Source organism: Sminthopsis crassicaudata, chromosome 2, assembly GCF_048593235.1.
Source record: "Sminthopsis crassicaudata isolate SCR6 chromosome 2, ASM4859323v1, whole genome shotgun sequence".
In the NCBI taxonomy this organism is placed as follows: domain Eukaryota; kingdom Metazoa; phylum Chordata; class Mammalia; order Dasyuromorphia; family Dasyuridae; genus Sminthopsis; species Sminthopsis crassicaudata.
This window is the reverse complement of record NC_133618.1, coordinates 95,676,722-95,700,002: the sequence shown is the minus strand read 5'-3', so window position 1 is coordinate 95,700,002 and position 23,281 is coordinate 95,676,722. Positions and strand designations below refer to the sequence as shown.

The 23,281-nt window shown below is 37.4% G+C and overlaps 1 protein-coding gene across 1 annotated transcript in view; it reads left to right on the top strand.

Moving 5' to 3' along the window:
- BAG3 (BAG cochaperone 3) overlaps positions 1-16,749 on the top strand; it is a 28,355-nt gene extending 11,606 nt beyond the window's left edge. The window contains exons 2-4 of the mRNA XM_074286851.1: positions 8,976-9,314; positions 11,018-11,395; positions 15,332-16,749. Of these exons, the coding sequence (XP_074142952.1) occupies positions 8,976-9,314; positions 11,018-11,395; positions 15,332-16,150 (1,536 nt within the window). The 3' untranslated portion in view covers positions 16,151-16,749. The remainder of the gene's footprint in view (positions 1-8,975; positions 9,315-11,017; positions 11,396-15,331) is intronic.
- The last annotated feature ends 6,532 nt before the right edge of the window (positions 16,750-23,281 follow it).

The window sequence follows — 23,281 nt, the reverse complement described above, 5'->3', positions numbered from 1 at the left end:
TAGCCAATGCTCACCTTATATCCCCCATTCTTGGGTGCCCCTATCTTTCTGTATGTTATTGTAAGTTCTCTGGGATGAATATTCCTGCAGGTACCTTTAGGTGACAGAGCAGGCTTTTCCATGATACTGTCAGAGCTGGAAGGCGAAGATGGGCTACAATCACATTGAAGTTTGGATTTATCTGAATCCCAGCTTCACCCACTAATAGTTCTCTCACTTTGAGCAAATTGCTCACTGTGAGCTCAGTTTCCCTATCTGCAGCACGTGCCTGCCAAATGAGCCAACCCTTCTTCCCACTTTTATAGATGAGACTGAAGTGTCCAGAGAGGTGAAGAAATGAGTTTGGAGGCCTAACTCTTAAAGTCAGCTACTCAAGGTCTCTGCTCTTTCTACCATTCCATCTGAAGACAACGCTTGCACTGGCCCCAAGGTAATTGATATGAAAGTGCCTTGTAAGCTTATAAAGTACTCTTCAAATGATACCTTACAAGATGACTGCTTTTCTTTTAAATCCCCACGGATTCTGTTTTGTATCAAAATAAAGTAGTTTAAATCCCTATAGTATAAGCCCCAAATCAAAACTTTGCACTGGATATCCTCTAATAATAACTTGAATTTAATGGGACAGATTTTCATCTCATCTAGGAGTACTTTTTCTTTATCTCCTATTCTTGTAATTTTCCATGGAGTAATTTAGGAATAGAAACTGGCACTTGAGGACAGAGTAATTTGCAAAGAATTTCAATGCAGTTTACAAGATGGCTGGCAAGAATGATCAGATTTTAAATGGAATAATCAGCTTTGCAGTGGATTTTTCATTCCTGTCTGGGTTTAGCAAATAATACATTCCCAGTGTCTTTACTGAAAAGATGATGTCAATTAGCAAAATTATTTGACAAAAAAATTTAGTTTCCAGAATGCTAAGATTGAGTAATATAAAAGTTAAATTATCAAGTTATATGTTCTAAATTAGTAACATTAGGGAACAGTTAGATGGCACAGTGGATAGAACACTGATCCTGGACAAAGGATTACCTGAATTCAAATCTGGCCCGAGACCTCCTTAGTAATATTTACTAGCTGTGTGACCCTGGACAAGTTACTTAATCTTAATTCTCTCGAAAAAGAAAGGAAAAAATTAGTAACACTAACATTACATTTTAAAAGTAATTTTATATATCTCACTTCACTTCTGTGAAATGAATAATAATACTACAGGTTTTGTTGTTACTGTTTCACAGATTACAAAATTGGCTCAGAGAGGTTAAATAACTTGTCTATGATAACACAGATATTAATTAGAATAGTTAAATATTCAAATCAGGTTATCCAAGTCTAGCATGATATTCACTATGCCAATCTGTACCCTCTAAATTAAGGTGATCTGTTCAAACTCTATTATCACACTTTTTTTTTTTTTAAAGTAAGCAAATGTTGGAGGTATACTGTCATCTCATAAGTAAATAAATTGGAAGGATGCTGAGCAAGAAATAATATAATTATAGTAACTTGTTCTCCTTATGTTATGATTTTGTAGTTAAAAGCATTGTTTCCTACAGAAAATAAAGCAAAAAGCTTTACAAGATTCACTTTGCTTTTGTCTAAATTTGAAAGCAAGGGTGCCTTAATGTAAGAAGATTATTCAGGAAACTGTGCTAAAGCCTATTCACTTTCATGCTGATTAATTTGTGTGACGTTTCTCTCCCCTTACCCCACCTACATTGAACCTCTTCCATGTGACTAAAGAAAACTATTAAATAATATGCTTTGATGACAGCATATCTACTGAATTATCCAGTGTTCTTGGCTTACTAGTCCTCCTCCTTTCTCACCTATGGGTGAAAGTGTTTTGTTTATTATCTCTTCTCTGGACTTTTCACTGGCTTTTTTTTTTTTTTCCTTTACTCAAATTCAGTTTCCTTTTAATGATGTTTTTCTTTACATTTTTGTTGTTCTTGTGTACATTGTTCTTTTGACTTTGAGTATTTTGACCTCAATCATTTTGTACAGATCTTCTCATAGTTATCAGAACTCCTTATTGGCCATTTCCTTAACATTTGTATAGCAGTCTTTTTTTTTTTTTTTTTTTTTTTTTTTTTTTTAACCATTCTCTAATTCATGGCTATCAGCTTTGTTTCCATTTTTTGCAGCCACTAGGAGTGCTGCTATGAATGTTTTGATATATATTGTTTAGTTATTTTGTAATTTAGCAATTAAAAAACAAAAGAGGTTAACATGGATAGGGAAATACCTTAGAATCAGGAAGACTTGGAGTCCAGGCCCTACCTCTGATGCATAATACCTGTATGGCCATAGGTCATAAATATCATTTAAATTCTCAGTGTCCCAGGGAACAGCCCAAGACTACAATTTATCAGATAGATTACAGATTTCCATTAGAAGGGGTAGTTTCCTCTTTGAAAATTCAGAAATTAAATATAAAGACAAAAATAAGACTACCTTAAATTTTTGGATGGAGAAATCCAAATTTTCCTTTGTCAAAACTTGAAGAAAAACTTTAAGTATTTAATTTTTAAAGATTTTTAACTTTTAAATTAAGATAGCTGACAATTTTCAGTTTTAATTTAATTTCAAAATTAAAATCCAGTGAAAATTGGCAAGAGCTGCTTTACAACATTACTCCTAGTGGGACTCTTAATTATTTGTTGCTGGGTTATTTTTCAGTATTGTCAGACTCTTCGTGACCCCATATGTGGTTATCTTATAAAAAATACTGGGGTGCTTAACCATAATTTTTATCTAGCTCCTTTTAAAGATGATGAAACTGAGGCAAACAGGATAAAGTAACTTGCCCAGGGTCACACAGCTGGGAAGGGTCTGTAGTCACATTTAAACTCAGGTCTTCCTAATTCCAAGCCTGGCATTATCTACTATGATACCTAGCTACTCTTAGGCTCTAATTATAGAGTTATGTATATATGGATGTATATATCCCCTTTTAAGGTAGATGCACAGTGTGATAGTGTGAAAAGAACACCAGCCTGGAAGACCTAGAAGTCCATTTTAGCTGCAACTCTTGTTATAATTCCTTGTAATGATACTGATTCTGCCTACCTCTCAGGAAATTTTTGTGATAATTTTTTTTCCTTTGATTAGGATTGATATATAAAGACATTAAGGCATCTCCAAAAACTGGAAAAAAAAAATGGCTATTTATTAGAATCCTTGGTTTTCTTTAAAGCATAGTCCAAGTTGCCACCACTTACGGAAATCTGATTACCTCCAGTTATTAGTGTGCTTCTTTCTCTCTGATTGTCTGTCTGTCTGTCTGTCTGTCTCTCTTTTTCTAGTTACTCAGTGTTAACCTCCTTAGTAAACTTAATCTACTCACTTATTTGTCAACATACTCTTTGTTCTATTCCCTGAGTTGAATATAGGGTCCACAAGGGCAAAGGCAAAGACTGTTTGAGCTTTGTGTCTTGTATCCCAAGCACAATGTCTTGCACTAAGAAGCCAGAAAGTACTTATTAGATTGAATGGAAACTTTTTTTTTTTTTTGCAAGTTTTTGCTATTTTTATTCCAAAAACAGGGAGTCCAACTGGAGAATAAGTTTTAATAAGGTACCTCCATCCTTATCACATTCTGTCTTTTGCAGCTCTGTGTTCTGAATTTTATTTTATTTTATTTTTTTTATTCATTTTTCCAAATTATCCCCTCCCTCACTCTACTCCCTCCCCCCGATGGCAGGCAATCCCATACATTTTACATGTGTTACAATATAACCTAGATACAATATATGTGTGTAAATACCTGAATGGAAACTTTTTGAGCCCACAGGAATTTTGTGGGGGCTAAAAAAGACCGAAAGGATTTTGTAAATTTTAAAGCACTATACAAAGGTGTGTCGTAGAATTTCCAAGATGCAGTATAGAAAAGAGAAAAAAAGATAAATTTTAAGTTTGGAATTCAGCTTAATGAGAATTTATTAAATGCCTATTCTATATAAGATATCAGGAATATAAAAACAAAAATGAAGACCCTCAGAGACTTTACATTCTTTTGGAGGATCCAATCTATAAGTAGATAAGTAATATAATTTGAGACAGCAAACAAGCACTAAGAACACAAAATTATGAGGAAAGATTTTTTTGGGAAAGGTTAGTACCTGAACTGAATCATGACAAGGGAGTGGGGGGGGGGGGGAAGCTTCAAAGCAGTACTCAGTGTGTTCCAGGGAGTAAGGAACAGTTCATGCAAAGGAACAGAGACAAGAAATAGAATGCCAAGTTTGGGAAACAGCAGACAAAGTGGAGGAATAGTCTCTACAAGGCACAATACTGAGATTTAGAATGTTGATTTTAGGGGAACAGCAAGAAGACTGGTTTCATTGGAACCTAGAATGAGTATAGAGGAGAACCATGGAGAAGGAAGTCTGTAAAATTGGATCCAGGTTGCAAAGGAGTTTCTATGTGAATCTGAAGGTAGTGGGGAACCACTGAAAATTCATGAGTAGGGGAATGAATGATATATATATATTAGAAAGATTATTTTGGTAGCATGAAGGTTCAAGGAAAGAAATAGAAACAGGGAGACCAAAAGAAATGTATCAGAAGCCAGTGACATTAGTCTAGAACAGAGGTATTTTACTGAGGCCTGAACTAGAGTTGTGACTGTGAAGGGGAAGGATTGTGATTTGAAATGTGAGAAATCTCGCGGAGGAAAAACCCACATCTTAGAATTGGTTAAATATGGGGACAAAGAAGAAAGAGCCAAGAGTCTGAATTTGTGAACTGGGGAGACTAGAAAAATGGTGGTGCACTTAATAGAAAGAAAAAATAGGGGAGTTTAGAGAGAAGAGTTTCATTTTGGATATACCCAGTTTGTGATGCATATGGGATATCCAGGTAAAGGTGGATGGGACTGGCAGTGAAAAGAAAGATTAGAACTTCACATATAAATTTGTAGAGTTATCTGCTTTAAGATAATAGTTGAATCTACAGAAGCTGACTCCTTAGGGAAAGAAGGGAGGGAAAGAGGGCTCAGGGCCAAGCCTTGAAGGGAACATCTCGAGTTTAAGGTATAGGAGAGTCAGGTGAAATCCTCAACAAAAGTTAGAGGAGGAGAGAGAAGGGTTGCTTATCAGTGTCAAAAGCAGCATAGAGATACCAACTCTTCAACCAACTAGCTGTGTGGCTTACTACAGTTTTATCTCTCTGGACCTCATTTAATTTCCATAAAATGGAGGATGTTGGACTAAATGATCTCCAAAGTCTCTTTCAACTATTTAATTATGGAAATATTTTTTGTGTTTAGAGATTTTGTTTAAAGAGTTCACTAATTAGTAACCATTTGTATAACATTTAAATTACTGTGCAATATCTAATAATTATAAAATTGCAAAAGCAAATGCAGATCTCTAGGTAACTGTCAGTCATCTTTGACTTCTTTTTGTCCCTTTGTCTGACCAATCTGTCACGAGGTTAGGTTGATTCTTCCTTCCCATAGTCTCTTACATTTCTTCCTTTCTATTTTTGCCACTATCACTATCCCAGATCTAGAAGAAGTCTTGCAGCTCATTTAGTCCAATCTCATTTTACATATTAAAAAAAGAAAGAAGAAAAAAAAAAAAGGCTAAGAGTGGTGACGTGATTTGCCCATGATCACACAGGTAGAAAGTAGTTGAACTGGGATGCAAATAGTAGATATTCCAACTCCCATTCCAAGATTCTTTTCACTAACCAGTTTCCTCTCATCTCATGCCCACTTTCTGAAATACCTTACAATAATTCTCTAATTAGTTTCCTTGCATTCTGACCTTCTTTTTCTTCTCCAATCCATCCTGCATTTGACCTTCAAAATACTTAAAGAATTTGTGATTTTTAGAGTATTAATCCATTCCTGCCATGAAGACCAGAATTTAATACTTTTTAAGCTCCTTGAGTAATCCAGGCTCTATGCTAAATTCTGAACTTCCTTTTCACTTTAGTGTAAAGAGTCTTCATAAGTTGCTGTGGTTAAAAAAAAATTCATCAGTTATTGTTAGGTGATAGATAATTGACTGGCCTCTCTGATCCTAAATAGGTTGGTTCTCAGATAACAGAGAGCATTGTTGGACCCATTCAAAAGGCTCTCATATAATTTCTTTTCCAGTGGCTTATCGTAAGTTCTTATGCATAATGGACACAAGTTCTTGCAGGTTGTAACAGGATAGAAAAGTTTTGAGAAAAAGACTTTCAAAATCTTCTTAAAACAATGTTTTTATCATGTAATCCTATTCTACTTCCTAACACACACTGTCTCCCTCTTATTGCTTGTTAAATCAAAGTTTAGCAACTCAACCAGGCAAGGAAAATCTTCCCACTTTATTTATTCCAATCTTGATCTCCAGTCATACCCTATATCATATTGTCCCAGTAAATCTAGTCCTTGACATGTAATCTGTTCATTTCTATCATTGCTTAAAATGATCTCCATTCCATTCTTTAACTATTTTTCCACCTATACAAGTTTCACATGTCTTTCAAGGCCCAACTCAATTTCATCACCTTTCTAAATCTTCCTCAATTACCTACCTAAAACCATACCTTTTCCTTCTCTTGATTTATTGGACATGTCCTCCCACCCTTTTGCATTCTGGTGGAGTATAGGATTATAAAAGAAACCAATTATATTGAAATATAGTTATCAAAATAATTTTTTTTAATTCATAGATTCTAAGAGTCTATACCATACAAACCTCTTAATTATTACTTTAAAAGCTGGGTATTTCATATATTCTTGCCATCCTAATTAGGCTGTAAGCTACCTTAAGGATAAGAAGGTATATCTATATACCTTCTACAACTTCTGTTTCAGTGTTGGCCCATTATAAGCTTTTATTACATACTTGTTGACTTGACCCCATTGAGCATACCCCAATTAAGGGTTTTGTCCAATACTGTGAAAGAGTATGACAGGTGAAAACAACAAACTCCCTACCACCCCTACTCCCCTCAAAAAACTCACTAAAACCCCATAGCAATGATAAAAGCTCAGCCTTTTTTCAAGCTCTACTCTTTAAAGTGAAAAGAGGAGGAACAAATCCTCTATGGATATTTCTGTAAAAAATACAAGATTTTTTTTTTGTTTCTTTTAGCTTTTTTTTTTTTTTTTTTTTAATAAGATGCCTGACTCTGGAGAGTTAAGCATGGTAATAAAAAAAAAAAAAAAAAAAGGCTGGAGCTCCAGCATGAGGGTGTGATAATCCAGCCTCTGGGAGGAAGTAGTAGCTGCCAGTGTCCCCAAGGACATAGTGATATTCTTGCCTTTGATATTTGCTAAAGAAAGTTGATAGCAAAGGAGTTTCTTTCAAGAGAGAGAAACATTATTAGGTAAACATTGAACTTCCAAGATCATCTAAATGCTAACATACGGATATGTGTTCATGTAACAAAATTAAAATTTAGATCTATCACATAGTTCTCATGTTCACTTTTGCCTTTGACAAATTTTGTTGCAGGAGAGGTTTTTCTCTCTAATCTCAAAAGTTTCTTAGCTTTTAGTTAGTTTTGTTTTTTCTTCAAAGATATGATCACTTGAGGAAGAATATTTCTATTTGGGCTAGCAAATTTCTATCTGTCAAGGACATTGCTATGTTTAGATGTACATGAATGGTCAACGTTGTTGTTTATTCAATGTCAATTTGACATTTTTTGCTCATAAGATTTAGCTACTTTGAGGGACTCCAGATATATGTGATATGCCTTCATTTGGAAAGCTCCCTGTATGGTGAATAATGAATTTGCTTGGTGACTGACCGAAGTGCCTTGTTGTCTGTAACATGATCTTTCCCAGAGGTACATCTGGAACTTGGCCTTCTGGAAGGCCCCAAAATAGACTGGTCACTGAAGAAAGAACTTCATAAGAGGACATGAGGGATATCCCAGTCATTCTTAACCTGGACAGAGTTTGTTCGCATCAGTAAGACACAAATAGTCCTCGGCTCCTAACCACTTCTATGTTCTTTCTGTTTTGTTTATTTGAGGGCATTTTAACTTATTCTCAACTTCTATTGTTGAGCCCTGGCTTGAACTTATTTTTCAGCAGCCAGCTTCTGTATTGGTGCAAAGAATGTTGTTACAGATCTCTTTTTGACTCATCTTTAGTCTTTCTCATTAGTAAACTGAGTAAATCTATGGGAAGCTTGAATAATTGAGTATTGTGTCGTAGATCTGAATTGAACCCAAAAGATCTGAGTCAAATCCTACTTTAGATACTTACTAGCTGTGTGACCATGGAAAAGTTATTTAATCTTTAAAATGGAAGTACTTGGACTCACTGCTCCCAGATTCATCTCTAAATCTATGAATTGTCTTGAAGTAATTTAGTTCTATAATTTGGTACATGTATTTAATCACCAGTCCTGTAAGACTAATCAACACTGCTGGGTCTCAGATACTCAGCAAGATGCCCACACCTATGTGCTTGATGTGCTCTCTTCCCATTGTGTCACCCAAAGTAGACTTGACTGACATCAACCCAAGACTCATCCTGCTTTCTCTCTGTTATGATGCTATAACTTTTCACCAAACAGCAGCCTCTGTAGGGAAGAAAGGAAGTGTTGAGGAAACAGGAGAATAATGTTATAGAGGTGGTTGTTTTTAATGTGATTTTTTTTTTTTAACATTCAACAAACATATATCAAACAATTAAAACATATTGGACATTAGGGAGACAAAACAAGAAGAAAGGTCCTTCCCCTCAAAAGAGGAATGACCATTGAGAGAATAATTTGGAGTGGCCCCTCTCCAGTAGACAGGTGAGATAGCAGTGGCATGGGCTTTTTTTTTTTTTTTTTTTTTTATTATTATTATTATTGATTATCCAAAAAACATTCCCACTTTGTGCTTAAGGGATAAAGAAGTTCTCTTTGGTTCTGAAGACTTGAATAGCTGCATGCTTTCTATATTTTATTTGGTTGTCATTCATTTCCATCCCCCATTTCTTTGTTTGTCTTTGCTTCCTTTTGTTTTAGGAAAATCAGTCATCAGCCAACGGCCCATCTGAGGAGAGTCTTAAACCACCTCCCACAAGGGAGGGCACCCCAGTGTATCCACAACTTCGTGCTGGCTACATACCCATTCCAGTTATCCACGAAGGATCTGAAAACCGACAGCAGCACCCGTTCTATCAGCAGCCTGGGATGCATCGAGTGAAAGCAAAGACCTCTCTGAGAGCTCAGTCACCTCTAAGGTCCTTTTCTCCATCAGAATCCCCACTCAGAAGCTCATCTGAATCTACCCAGCCAGAAAAAAAGAGTGGAAAGTCAAAAACAGCTGCAGCAGCCCAGGCTCCAGCATCTCAAGGACTTGAGGTAACGGGGTGTATCTTATAGGAAAGCGGCCTAGCTACTGTTCAGTGCCTTTGAGACTGTCTTGGTTCATTTGATTACTCAGTGGGTATATAATTCAGATTTCCTGGACTTTTCCGACTTGTAATGTATAATGGATTATTTGGGTGTTCTCATATTTGGGGAAAAAACCAACTTTCTTGAGTGGCTTAGTGACTGATGAGAACACCCAAATAAACGTTCTGACAAAAGACACTTTGCAATATTTATTCAAAGCAGCCTAAAATAGACATGCTCTGGAAAATGTGTATTAGCGCTATTGTTTTAATAATCTCTTGAAGCTATTTCATCCAGTAATATAATAGCTGATTTTATATAGTGCTGCATTTTTTTTTCTTGATATCTAGCATAGAGCCTTGTCTAATAACTGAATGAAGGAAAACAATCAATAAACATTTATTAAGTGCCTTGTTTGTGCTGAGCCCTAGTGATACAAAAAGAGGCCAAAGCAGTTCCTGTCCTCAAGGAGTTTATGATCTAATAGGACAGATATTATTATTGCAAAGTTAGCTATATACAGGATAAATAAATAATTTACAGAGAGAGGGCATTGGAATTAAGAAGGATTGGGGCATGTTTCTACATATAGTGATTTAAAATGCTATGTTATAATATATTTAATTCTCACAACAACCTTATGAGGTAAGCATTCTAGATATTATCTACATTTCACAGATGAGAAAACTGAGTCTTACAAAGGTTTTATGATTTATAGAAAGACTTTGTGGACATATAAAATAGTAAGTATGAGAGCAGAATTTCAATATAGGTATTTGTTGATCTGTAAACCTCTTTCCACTTGACTGTGCTGCTTCCACCACTAGCAGCCATTAAAAACAAAAATCCCAATGGTTCCCATGGTGGATTAATTTTCTTCATAGAGACAATTTTCTAAGACTCTGCACCTGAATGGTAGCCTGGCATACAAGATGTTGAGAACAAGGATCAGGGTCAGATACTAGCTCTGCCTTGTCCTGCCAGGGTGACTGTGTAAGTCACTTCATATTTCTGGACCTCAATTTCTCCAACTGCAAAGTGAGGTTAGGCTAGATGATTGTTTATAAAGTTCCTTTCCACTTTTCTAGCATTTTGATATCCTATGCAAGGAAGCACTGTGGGAAAGCCATACAGATGTCTTGGGAGTCTGGAGAGTTAAGTTTTATTTCTGGATCTGTGCCATCTGAGCGAATCCCCTAACCTCTCCAGGTCTCTTACTCCTCGTCTGCAGAATAAGGGGTTGGTCCAGATCTTTTTTAAGGTCTCTGAAGTCCTGTGGTTCTGAATGGGAAATTGAATGCATTAATATCTAATCAATTTTCTGGCTTGAGACCTTTGACATATCAAATGTATAGATCATTACCTAACTGTTGTATAATAATTTTCATTTCCTGTCTGCCCTAAAGATAGGTTTCATCTCTTATGCATTCTGCATTGTACTTTCTGCATGTGGGAATTAAAATAACCCTGCTGTGGAACATCAGGGGAAGCTTTTTCTTTTATAACAAGTAGTGAATGTATTTATGCTCTATGGGATTTTTTTTTTAATTTGTATTGATTTGTTTTTAATCTCATCTATAGTTCCCAACATATCCATTAATCATTTCCTTTCCAGAGAGCCATTACAAAAATATAAAGTGAATCTTCTTTTTTACTTTTGTGACTTTCAGAGATCCCAGTCTCCAGACTCCTCCTCCTCCTCCTCCTCCAGTCTGCCTCCATCCACTCTCAGGAGCTCCAAGGCCTGCCACCATCTTCCTCGAGGCTATATCCCTATCCCTGTAATCCATGAGCAGAATCACCCCCGACATCCATCACAGGCTTATCATCAGGCCCATCATCAGGGCCATCATCAGGCCCAGAAGACTCACTATCCAGCTTCCCAGGGGGTTTATGCTGATGATCGGGAAACCAGGGCTTCCCATGCACAGTCGCCGTACAAAGTTACCAGGGGCTCATCCAGCCGAGAAGCATCTCCAAGCAGAGCTAATGCATCTGTGCTTTCCTCCTCTCCTGCCCGAGTGCACACCATCATGGAAAGCCCCGAGGTAAGGAGACTTCTAGACCAAAGACTGCAGCCCATTTTATCTATATAGTTCTTTGATCTTTTTAGTTAGTATCATTTTCACCCAGTTAGTCTTTTATCATTTCTAGAGGAAATGCAGTTTATACCTTTCACATGAAACAATTAATTGGAATTCACCGTTAGAAAAGACTCTTGAGTTTAGAGTCCCAAATTCCATATTCTTCCTCCTCCCCTAATTTTTCACAGGAGCCAACTCAAAAGTCTGACATGGCTTTCCCTTGGATGAACAGAGTAGCAAATAGCAGAACTACTTCTGAAACATCTGTGCTAGAAAATGTTAATTTAAACTCAGTTACAATTATTTCAAATCCAGTATCCTTTCCATTTTGGCACATGAGGCAGCTCTCTGGTGTGTTGGATAAACAGCTGAACTTGAAGTCAGGAAGAGCCTAACACCAAATCTGGCTTTAAACATTTAGTAGCTGTGAGAACCTCAAGCAAAGCACTGAACTCTATCAGGCTCAGTGCCCTCATTGGGAAGTAGGGATAATAAAATAGCTCCTACCTTCCAGGACTGTTGGTGAAAATCAAAGCAGCTCAGATATATGCAAATCATTTTGCAAACCATATATCATGCTTGATAAATGTTAGCTATATTATTGTATTATTGTCCTCTCCTCTGAGCTGTCTGCAGAAATGCAGTCGGAGAATTAAGGTTCCTTTTCACATCTTGTGCTTCCACTTATTCTTGCTCCAAGCTGATTTCTTTTGGACCTAATCTAATTTCATAGGTTCCTAGGAGATTAGCCGTGGTAAAATGGAGAAAGCATGGAATGGAAGAATCAAGAAACTGGGGTCCTGCATCTGTTATTCATTATACTATTTTTCTTATACTATTGGAATATTGGGGAGAAAAGTTTGATCAGCCCCGTCTAAGTTCTCCCACCTCAAAGTAACAAAACCTCTAGAACGTATACAGGCCATCCCTTTCTCCAAAATTTAGAAAAGTACTAAGCAACTTCTGGAGAATTTGCATGGAATGATTTCTCTGCCCTAGCCATTACTTCACTCACCTTCTTATCAAGTCTAAACTGCCTGGCTATTTTTTATGACAAGTCATTTCCTACTTTGGGCTATAAAATGAGGGGGTTGGATTAAAATTATTGGATGATTCCCAGAAGTTATCTCTTACTTCTATAATTTTTATCTACTTTTTTTAGTTAAGCTTTTGTTGGCCTTTGGTAATAATTTGCCAAGGGACTTAAGTTGCAGATAGGGGTCCCCTGAGTGATGTCATGGGATAAGGTGAATTTGGATAAGAGATTGATGCCTTATCAGCTCTGCTTTTATGGGAAAGATTAGATTGTCTGTAAAATAGTATTTCTTATTGAGAACTAAAGCAGTGAGGGAGTGTGGAGGATGCCACAATGGGAATGAAAGCAAGAAGGGTTTGAATCCTGCCTTAGCCACTGAAGAGTATGTGACCCTGGGAAAGTCACAGAACTACTCTTAGCTTTAGTTTCTTCCTCTACCATAGGAATAGGAGATAGTACCAATCCTCCAGGGTTTTTGTAGCAGCAAATAAAATTAAAGTATGTGAAGTGTTTTGTAGATCTTAATATAAATGGTAGCTATTATTATTGTTTTTATCTAATGTGTCTAGTGCCACTTTGAGCTCCCGGGACACTAGCAGCAAATCTGCCATGTATTTCTGCTAACCCAGAAGTCCTTGAAGTTACCTTTTGTGCTTCTTACACAAATGGCATGTCCTGTTTTGCTCAAAACAGCCATACTCCTTAAAAAAAAGAATCCTGTGGTCTGTAGAATGGTGATAGCTTCCTCCTGCAGGCCTTGTGGGTTAACAGAAAAACAATTTTATTATAGAAAAACTTTTTGCATATTTATTTCCCTTTTAAAACTTAGGAGGGCTTTTTCTCCCCCTTCCTAGTCCTTGTAACCTTGGTATGAGAATACTTTGGCATCGTCATACAGGTTTGAGGGACATTGTGATACAGAAACCTGAAGCACCTCCTCCATCAGTCTACAGAGATAACTTGCTAGAACTGTTTTTTTGTAGAATCTTAAGAGCTCACATTTATGAAGTATTTTAAGGTCTGCAAAGTCCTTTCTATAGATGACCTTATATTTTACCAACAATCCTCTGAAGTGTGGGAGCTAATATATCTATTTTATTGGCAGCAGAATTTAAGTGACTCATCCAAGGTCTCCTGGCTAATTAGCATCTAAGATGGATTTAAAACCCAGGACTTCCTGACTCCAAATTCAACATTCTGTCCACTGTCTCCTTCTCTTTGCTTATGTGATGTTAGGGAAAAAAATATAGGCACTTCATGATTTTAAATTGGTACCATGACATGTTGCTAACATTTGATTAATCCATTCCTCTATCAACCAACAAGTAATTTATTAGTTTCGTTCTTAGTTCCTAACTCTGTCCAAGTGAAAGGCAAGCTCCCATTCCCTTCCCACATGTGCCTGCCTGACAGTGCAGTTGTGTAGAGCAGTCTCATCTACTTTGTATAAGAGAGATATACCATATAGGCTTTATTCAGAGGAGGGAGAGGTCTGTGTAGCTTGGGTGCAGAGCTGGATGAGTCTCCTTAAGTGAAACTCACTTACCCTAACTGCACTCGATTTTGGGCTTTACCGCTGAAAGAAGCAATTTTGGAGATGCTCTATTTCAACCCTCTTATTTTACCAATGAATATATTAGAGGAGGGATTTCTGTGTTGGCATCTAAGTGAATAGGAGGTGCATTTTAGAGCATCTTTTCATATTTCTTTCATGCACAGATGATATAAGAAGCAATGGAACTTATGTAGTGTCTCATACTAAACTTTTATCTTTCTACATGCACTCAAAATCAGTGCAAATACACTGAATAACAATAGCTTACATTTATAATATAAGCTTTAAGGTTTCCAAGTACTTTACATATATTTTGTTATCTCATTTGATCCTCACAGCAAAACTCTCATATAAGGTAGTTGCTATAAGGATAAGTTATCCTTATTTTATAGTTTAATAAATTGAGAATGGAAGAGGTTTAGTGTTGCCTAAGACCACACAACTAATAAATGACTAAGGCATAATTTGAACTCAGGGCTTTCTGACTCTAGGTCCAAAGGATCCACTATGCATTGTACTACCTAACTAGCCATAGCTGTTGCTTATGCTTGTGTTGGCCCAGTTGTCCGGACTGGGTGGTATATTATTATTAGAGCTGGAAGGGTCCTTAGAGGCCATCAAATTCCAAATCTCTCGTTTTATATAGGAAGTTGTCAAGGCAGGATTTGAACTTGGATCTTCCCAACTTTAAGCTAATTATGGCACTTAGTTCCCTGCAGTTAGTTTATCTTTTTGTTTCTGGTTACCTTGAAACAGAGCTCTTGTTCCTCTCTCATTCCCTGCTTTTCTCTGAAGCTTGGCTCTTAAGGGCTTAATCATTCTTTCAAAAAACAAAGTGTCCTAGGGCGAAATAATCCCTGACCAATCAAAAGTGACAAAAAAAGGAAAAGAGCTTTTCAGAAGTGGAATCTTAGAAGAAAACACTCTGTCTAGAAACTTATATGTACCAAAATTACTGATGAGCTGAAAACAATACAGGCTAAAGAGATCAAAAAGCTCCACCCTTCCCCTCACTCCCATCCTCCACACCCACACAACCCACTCCTACCCACTCCTAGCTCACCTCCCCCCGAAAACAAAACCAAATCCTTCCTACCTATGACTGACATTCTACATTGATCTAATTAACTTGATAAATGTTATTCATGATCTATATTTCACTTTACTTATGAAGCCCAAACTTGTCTTTAAGACACATTTTCAAGTATTTTAAGTTTTGAAAATATTCATGTATCTACTAATCTTCTGAAAATTGTCACTCTTAGTTAACCTAGTCTCCAGTTTTTAAAAGTATATTTGTCTTCTCCAGGCTTCTCCCCAACAGTCAGGGGTCCACCAAGAGTCAACCCCAGTGCCCCAACCTGAAAACGACCTGGAAAGTAAGTCAAGCCCTGCTGAACCAGATCTGTCATCAGGCTACATCCCAATTCAAGTTATTCACAAGGAGGCTGATTCTAAACCAGTTTCCCAGAAGCCTCCACCTCCTCCTGAGAAGGTTGAAGTGAAGGTCTCTTCTGCTCCAGCTCCCACTCCCTCTCCCATTCCTGACCCTTCTGCCCCTAGCTCTTCCAAGATTGTAGATGCAGAAGAGAGGCCAACCTCCCCCATTCCTTCCTCTCCTGAACTAGCACCACAGAAGCCAGCTGATGTGGAAGCAGTCCCCAAACATCCTGGTGTGATGAAAGTGGAAGCAATTCTGGAGAAAGTTCAAGGGCTTGAGGAGGCTGTGAATTCATTTGAAGGAAAGAAGACAGACAAAAAATATTTGATGATTGAAGAGTATTTGACCAAAGAGCTTCTGGCCTTGGATTCAGTGGACCCTGAAGGATGTGCTGATGTGCGTCAGGCCAGGAAGGATGGTGTAAGAAAGGTCCAGCAGATTTTGGAAAAACTTGAACAGAAAGCTGAAGATGTCCCAGGTCAAGTTCAAGTTTATGAACTCCAGCTGAGCTCCCAAGACAATGTTAAGCCCCCGCAGGAAACCATGGCACCCACTACCACCACAACAACCAAAAGTAAGAAGACAAGGCATGAAAAGAGAAGGGAAGCCAAAGCGGAGGCCAAAACCAAAGAGATAGCAGACCCCAGTACAAGCACAAACACATCGCGTAATCCAGCAGAACCATAGCCACCTACCTGTTCTAAATAAAAAACTAACTTGGACTCGGGAACTTGACCCTGTGTGCTTAAAGAAATTTTAAGTTGCATGCATTTCAGGAATTTTGCAGTCATTGGTTAATAATAAGCAAAGCAGCTTGCAGGGATGGGGGGAACATAGTAACAGTTTGGGTCAGGGTAAAAATAGTAAGGATAAGCACAGATAGAATCTAAACACCGAAAAGGCTAGAATGAAAATGACGCTTTTCTTCTGTATTCTTCTCTTGTATATAGAAGCTGCTTGTTTCAAAGGTTAGTCCCATACTTGAGTCATTCTAGTGCCCTCTGTGTACAAGGGCATGCTATGTTAATCCATGTGCGGATTGTCTTCTCATGCTGCTTCCTTACCTAAAGGGAGCTAGGGGGAGAAATCACTATACCACCACTCAAGAATAACCAACTTTAACTTTCAGCAAGATGATTTTTTTCCTTCTTCTTTTCACCATTGGACACTTTAAGTCATGACAGCAGAAAGTGTATAAGAAACGATAGTGTTATTTATATGTGTGGATAACTTTCAGTGCTCAATTTTAAAGATGGAAAATAAACCAAGAATAATTATAATAACCAGATACGCTCATTGTGATTTCTGAAGCCTTGGTTCCTGATCCATATCTGAAATAAGTCTTACTTACAAGTCTGGGTTTGAGGTACATTTTTGCATTGACACTCTGACATGACTCATTGCAACTGAAAGAGAAGAATGAAATACTGTGACATGCTAGCATCCTTTTTGGAGACTGCCAAACAGATTCATTTGAGAACTCCAGTGAGGCACTCTTAGCTGCCTCAGGCTTCAGGGTATACTAGTGCCCTGAGTCTTCTAGCCCTTTTTAGACAGTGCAGGGTGGGGTAAAGTAATTCAGTCTGCATTTCCAAAGAAAATGGGCAAGGCTTTCAAGAGGCCAGAGTGTAGGGATTCATTCTCTAGGACATCAAGAACCACAAAATCAGTCTGGGATTTCACTGATTCTCCTTAAAGGTAGGCTATTTACAATAAGGTTCTGGGTCACTAAGGTGGGGGTGACAGAGAAAGTCTGAAATACTGATAAAATTATAATACTTCCAGAGGTAAGCAGGGAAGGGTCTGATAGGGAAGGGTCCAGTCCCACCCCTGTGGAGGTCTTGGGTAACCCCATCTTAATGTATCCAATCAGAAAGCCAAGTTATGATGTCAAACTCCCTTGGTTAAATTTCCCTTATAAATCTGTCCATGGCCTAAGCCATCTTTGCAGAATCCATTTTGAGTTAGTCTCCTCCTGCATCCTTATTTTTACCTTTCATCCTCTTCTCCCATGCCTCATAAGGCCTTTCTCCATGTTATAGCTAACAAACTCTTTTAAGGTGCTAAATCCCTTTTAGGATTTAGCCTGCCAGTCAGTGGCATGATCTCAGCTCATGGTATATTCCTTTTTTTCTACTAAATTAGAAGTTCCCCTGAGGAATTTATCTTTTTTATTATTGATTGTTAAAACTCCTTTCCTTATTAACTGTATGCTCTTCTAAATCTCATATTTACCACTCTTGCTGCCTATTTTACCTCATCATTTTGTCCATAACCTCTTTCTTTTAAATAAACCTACCTCTTGGCAAAGGAGAAAGCCTTTGTGAATTCTTCATATGTGAGTTACTACCAACATTTGGTGCCAGTTACTCTTCTCAGCCTCATTAGTGGGCCTACATAAATCTCATCACCTGAAAACCTAGAAACAGTTCGGTTTCAGGATTTGGACACACCCAGAACCTTGGGTTCCTTAGATTCTAGGTCCTGCCTCTGACCAAAGATTTTCATTTCTCTATTTACCAAAGAACAAATCTACCAGAGATTCCACTACAGTAAGGAGGCCCAGAGTTGTCATATAAAGTAAGTCAATAATTTTGAACCTTTTATTCAGCATATTTTTGCATTTTTCTTCTCTTTGTGTTTGAATGCCCTCACTTTTTTCTCCTTTAGAATTATCAAGATAGGTTAAGCTCTGAAAGGGTAAAGGTATGAGCAGCAGGAAGGGAAGCAGAAGATTTGGGGTTATCTAATGTATTAACTGTGTATTAACAAATTTTTAGAAATTGTAGCATCATCCAGGTCTCCTAAGGTGCTTTCCAGCTTGAATTCTATAATCTTATGATCCCTTATCTTATACATAAAGAAATTGACAACGCATCAAAGCAAAGTGACTTCTAAGATCATACAGAGTCACTGACAGAACCCATGCCAAGAACATAAATAATGTGTTTGGCTCTCCAATGTAGTAGCACTTTTTGTAGTATAGCATGCTGCTTCTCTGTAAACCTTGTTCAATGTTATATGTGCATTATGTGATTCTTCATGTATTAAAAATACATAAGTAATAGGGAAAAGAACAGTTCAAGAAAATATCTAAATGCATAAAAATTCTTACATGACTGACAAGTTCAGAATCTTGTTAAATGTCTTGTTAAATGAATTTAAGCAGTCTCTCAAAATGACTGTTTATAGAGGGGTATGTGGTATCCACATATATTCTAATTTATATTTTTCCCTTGAGTGTTCTGACTCACTTCAGAACAGCAGACCAGTAGAGAAGAGAGGTATTAAGAAAACCTTAAGCCTATCCAAAATCTTGCCTAGATAAGGAACATGACTACAGAAGAAATCTGGCCATGGTACAGACCTTTACTGGAAACAAAATAAGTGTTCAAGTTGAAAAAGAGGGTTTTTTTTGTTACAAGCACTGGTAACCCCTAAAGGCTGTTTTGCTCCAAAGCTTATGTTCTGAGTATCATTGTTGACTCTGGTTTAATATTGGAATTAGCAGTGCACAATCCTGTGTCACCAGTTTGCTACTCTTAGCTTTGTGAACAACACTGAAGTCATTTTTACATTGATCTGCCAACATAATTCTAGTATGAACTCATCTGGGTACCACATTCTGGCTATGGGATTGCATTTCTGCTTCAAGCATGTTACCACCACTAATATAAAAGAGGAGTACATCCTTCACTCAGCAGAAACTGAAGATGACTTGTAATAAACAGAATCACTAGGAGACTTAACCCAGGCAAAGTATACATACAGAACTCTCTGTGTCTTTGGTCTGCTGTTAGATAGCTGAGTTAGAATCCAATTTAGTGGCATCTGGTGGTCCCTAGGTTCTAGATGGGGCAATGGTAATGAAAGTCCCTATCCTTTACATACCCTACACTGGAACCAGAATAAACCACTTGTGTTCTGAATATATCCTTAGCTATTTCTTTACCTGTTATGCCATTTCCCATTCTTGGAATTGCCTATCCTCTTATCTCAGACTCCTGAAAAATTCTTCAAGCCACACATCATGCCATATCTTTTATGAAATGATTTTTTTTTCCTCAGAAATTAATTCTTTCCTAAGAAATCTCATATCATTTTCTTTGTTCAATCTACTCCATATTCTATTTGTGAACATGTCCCCCAAGGACTTAGTGAGATTGAATTAGCAGGCAGCCCCTCAACTGCAAGGTTTCCACTTAGGGTGAAGAGACGTCATTGTTTCCTAGGAAACAAATGAATAGTGGTAGTAGCAAAAGAACTCACATTAGAATTTTCATTTCTACTTTTAACAGATTGTATGATTTCTGACACAGTCATGCCTTGAAAGGGAGTAAATCACTCAAGAGGTGCTACAAAGGACTCACTTAATCTATGCTAGTTTGATCCCAGTCCCACAAGAAATTTCAGGAAAAGACTTGACCCATGGAGTATACTCACAAACAGGGAAAGATATCTGAAATGTCTTGCAGGTAGATACAGTCTTAGTGCCCCCCCCACCCCCGTAGTGAAGTTCTACCTATCATCTCTGTCCCACAGTCACTGTATCAGGCTGCCCATATAGTATGTTGAACTGCCAGTTGTGGAAGACCTCCCGGGTTATATGGTAATCCCACTGAAAGCAGGTCCAACATAGAACTGGTATATTGCTGGGAGCTATTCGTTGCAGTTGCTGTCTTCCTACTCTTAGATTCAGGTGCATTATTTTCTGTGCAGTGCTAACTTTCTTCTTCATCCCCTTTTCCTAAATCTTTTATTCAGTCATTAACTATCAACCATCTGCTATGTTACAGGCACTGGGATAAATGCTAGGGATACAAAAACAGGTCCCAAACAATCCCTGCTTTCAAGGAGCTCATGATCTAATAATGTATTCACTGATTTTACCTTTCTCTACCTTTATGTGTAAGTTAATTTAAATTTGTCATGTCTCAAACAGCATTCGTTACAGACACTTCCTAGCAGACTGCCATCATGGATGCCACCAAAATTCTCCCATCACTGGCCCAAGACCCTGGAGTTGTCTTTGAATCTTTCTCTTTTGTCCTCTGTATTCAATCTATCACAAAATCTGCCCCTCCAAAATATTTCTTCACATTCTTACATATAAAAAGTATGGGCATATGTATATAAAGTGACACAGAGCAGAGAACAATATACACAATGACTACAATTAAATAAAATTTATATGGAGAGAACAAAACTCGTCAGTTACAAAACATCAATATTAACATTTTGCTATCAAAGGTAAAGACTTCTTTCCTGAAGAGAGTGTGCTCCATTGGAAAGATCATTGGATTTAGGGTTATAAATTGATAAAAGGAAGAGATCTTTAAGGTCATCCAGTCTGCCCCTCTCTCATTTTATTCTTCAGAAAGCTGAGATCCAGAGACATTGAATGCCTTGCCTACAAACTCTCAGGTAAGAAGTGATAGAGTCAAGATTTGAACCCAGTTCCTCTGATTTCAGATTTATTGCCCTCTCCACTGTATCCTGTCTCCCATAAAGTTTAAACTCTGTTATTTATTACCTTTGTGTGTTTGGACAAGACATGTAAGCTGGACTTCAGTTTCCTCATTCATAGACCTGTTCTAAGTCTAGATTTGCTATCCTTTCTATGAATAATTGTTGGATTATTATCAGAAAAGATAATTTATTGGGAGATGGAGTGGGAAGTTGAGTTTTTGTTAGGAGGTATCTTGTTATGTCAGAAAACGTAACACATTTTTTAAATATAAAAAAGGTTAAGGCAATTTCTGTTTGTGACCCACGAATGCTTCTTTGGACTCGGATTTGATTGGTAACAGTAGTTAGCTATTTCTCAGAAGATGAAGCAGAGAGCATAGTCGTGTATAGTCTCATCCCACATTCCTATAAGCCACTGTGTGAATATGGGTGATTTGTTTACTCTTCTGTAACATTATACAAATGTAACCGTACTCCAATGAGTGGAATCCAGAGTGGAAGTTATTTTAGGCTGTGCAGGAGGCTGGTGGGAAAATGCTGGAACATGTTCTGAGTCACTTAGTCAAATACCTTTCTTTCCACTTTACAATAGTGAAAACAAATATAACAAAAACAAAATCCTTGAAGGAAAAAGCTTTCCCCTTTGAAATTTGTTGTTGGAAAGAATGTAACTTATTTCTTTGATATTTTTTCTCCACCAAAAATCTTGGCTTTGTTACTGGTCTGAAATGTATATGCATCCTTTTCCTTATCTCTTTCCCACTCTACCTGAAAATTCTTTCCTTCCTATTTTATTCTTGTTCTCAGCTAATTGTCAAAGTATCTTGATCACGTGATTTTTAGCTACTCCTATCTTTCCAAGCTTCAATCTTTCCTTTTACTGGTTCTTTCCCAGTTACTTAACAGGATATCCAATTTTTTCATTGTTAAAGGAAAAAAAAAAAAAAAAAAGTCATTACCTTAACTCCTCAAACAGTTGTCCTATACCTCTCTTCCCTTTTCTAGCCAAATGCCTAGAAAAAAAGATAGCTCCACTTGTCCCTACTCATTTTTCTTTTTCTTTTTTTCCTTCCTCTTTATCTTTTTTATTAAAACTTTTTATTTTCAAAACATATGCATAGATAATTTTCAACATTCACTCTTGCAAAACCTTTTTGCAAATTTTTTCCCTCCCTTCCCCTTTAACACTCTTCCCTAGATAGCAAGTAATCCTATATATGTTAAGTGTGTGCAGTTCTTCTACACATATTTCCACAATTTTCATGCTGCACAAGAAAAATCAGATCAAAAAAATGAGAAAACAAAATTAAGCAAACAACAAAAAAGAATGAAAATACTGTGTTGCTTCCACTCATTTTTCAATTCTTTGTTTCAATTCTTTGTAATTTTTTTCCAACTTCATCACTGAACTAAAACTGTTCTCTCCAATTAACAAACATTTATTAAGTGGTTACTCTGTGCTCTGGGCACTAGAGATATAAAGACAAAAAAAAAAAAAAAAAAAAAAAAAAGGCAAAATAGACTCTACCCTCAAGGAATCTGCATCCTATTGGGAGAAAACATGTACATATAGAGGAATATGTAAGATACATAATAAAGCAGATAAAAGATAATGTGGTGGGGAAGATATTATAAGCTAGGGCAAGAGATAGGATGGGGGTCATTGAGGTGGTGAAGGGGTAGCACGGTGGCACTGTGGATAGAGCACCAGCCCTGAAGTCAGGAGGACCTGAGTTAAAATTTGACCTCGGACACTTAACACTTCCTAGCTGTGTGACCCTGGGCAAGTCACTTAATCCTATTTGCCTGGGTGGGGAAGGGTAGGGTGGGGAGAATCACAGAATTCTGGATTTAGAGTTGAAAGATGTTAGAGGTCATTAAGTCCAACTCCTTTGGTTTATAATTTTGGAACTGAGGGCTGGAGTGGTGCTTGCCTCGAATCATAAAAGAAATAAGTGTTTAAGACAGGAGTCAACTCCAACTCCTTTTCCACTAGACCTCGTTTTTTATTTCTCAGAAGGTGGTGCTTGTTAAGTCTCAGAGGAAGCTGAAGTGCAGGGGAAAGGCATTCTAGGCCTCTGAGAAAGCCAGCACACACAGGAAAGGAACTAGGCTGGTACAAGTGGACCTTAGAGTTAGCCCAAGACTGGAAAGGTAGCCATATTGTAAGATGCCTTGTGGGAGTTTGCCATTGATCTTACTAGTAATAGGGAGCCTTTGGAATTGCATGTAACTTAAAATCATTTTGACAGCTGTGTACAGGATGGATTAGCACAAGGAGAGGCTAAGAAACCAATTAAGTTATTAACACAGTCTAGGTAAGAGGTGATGAGGGCTTGAGCTAGTGCA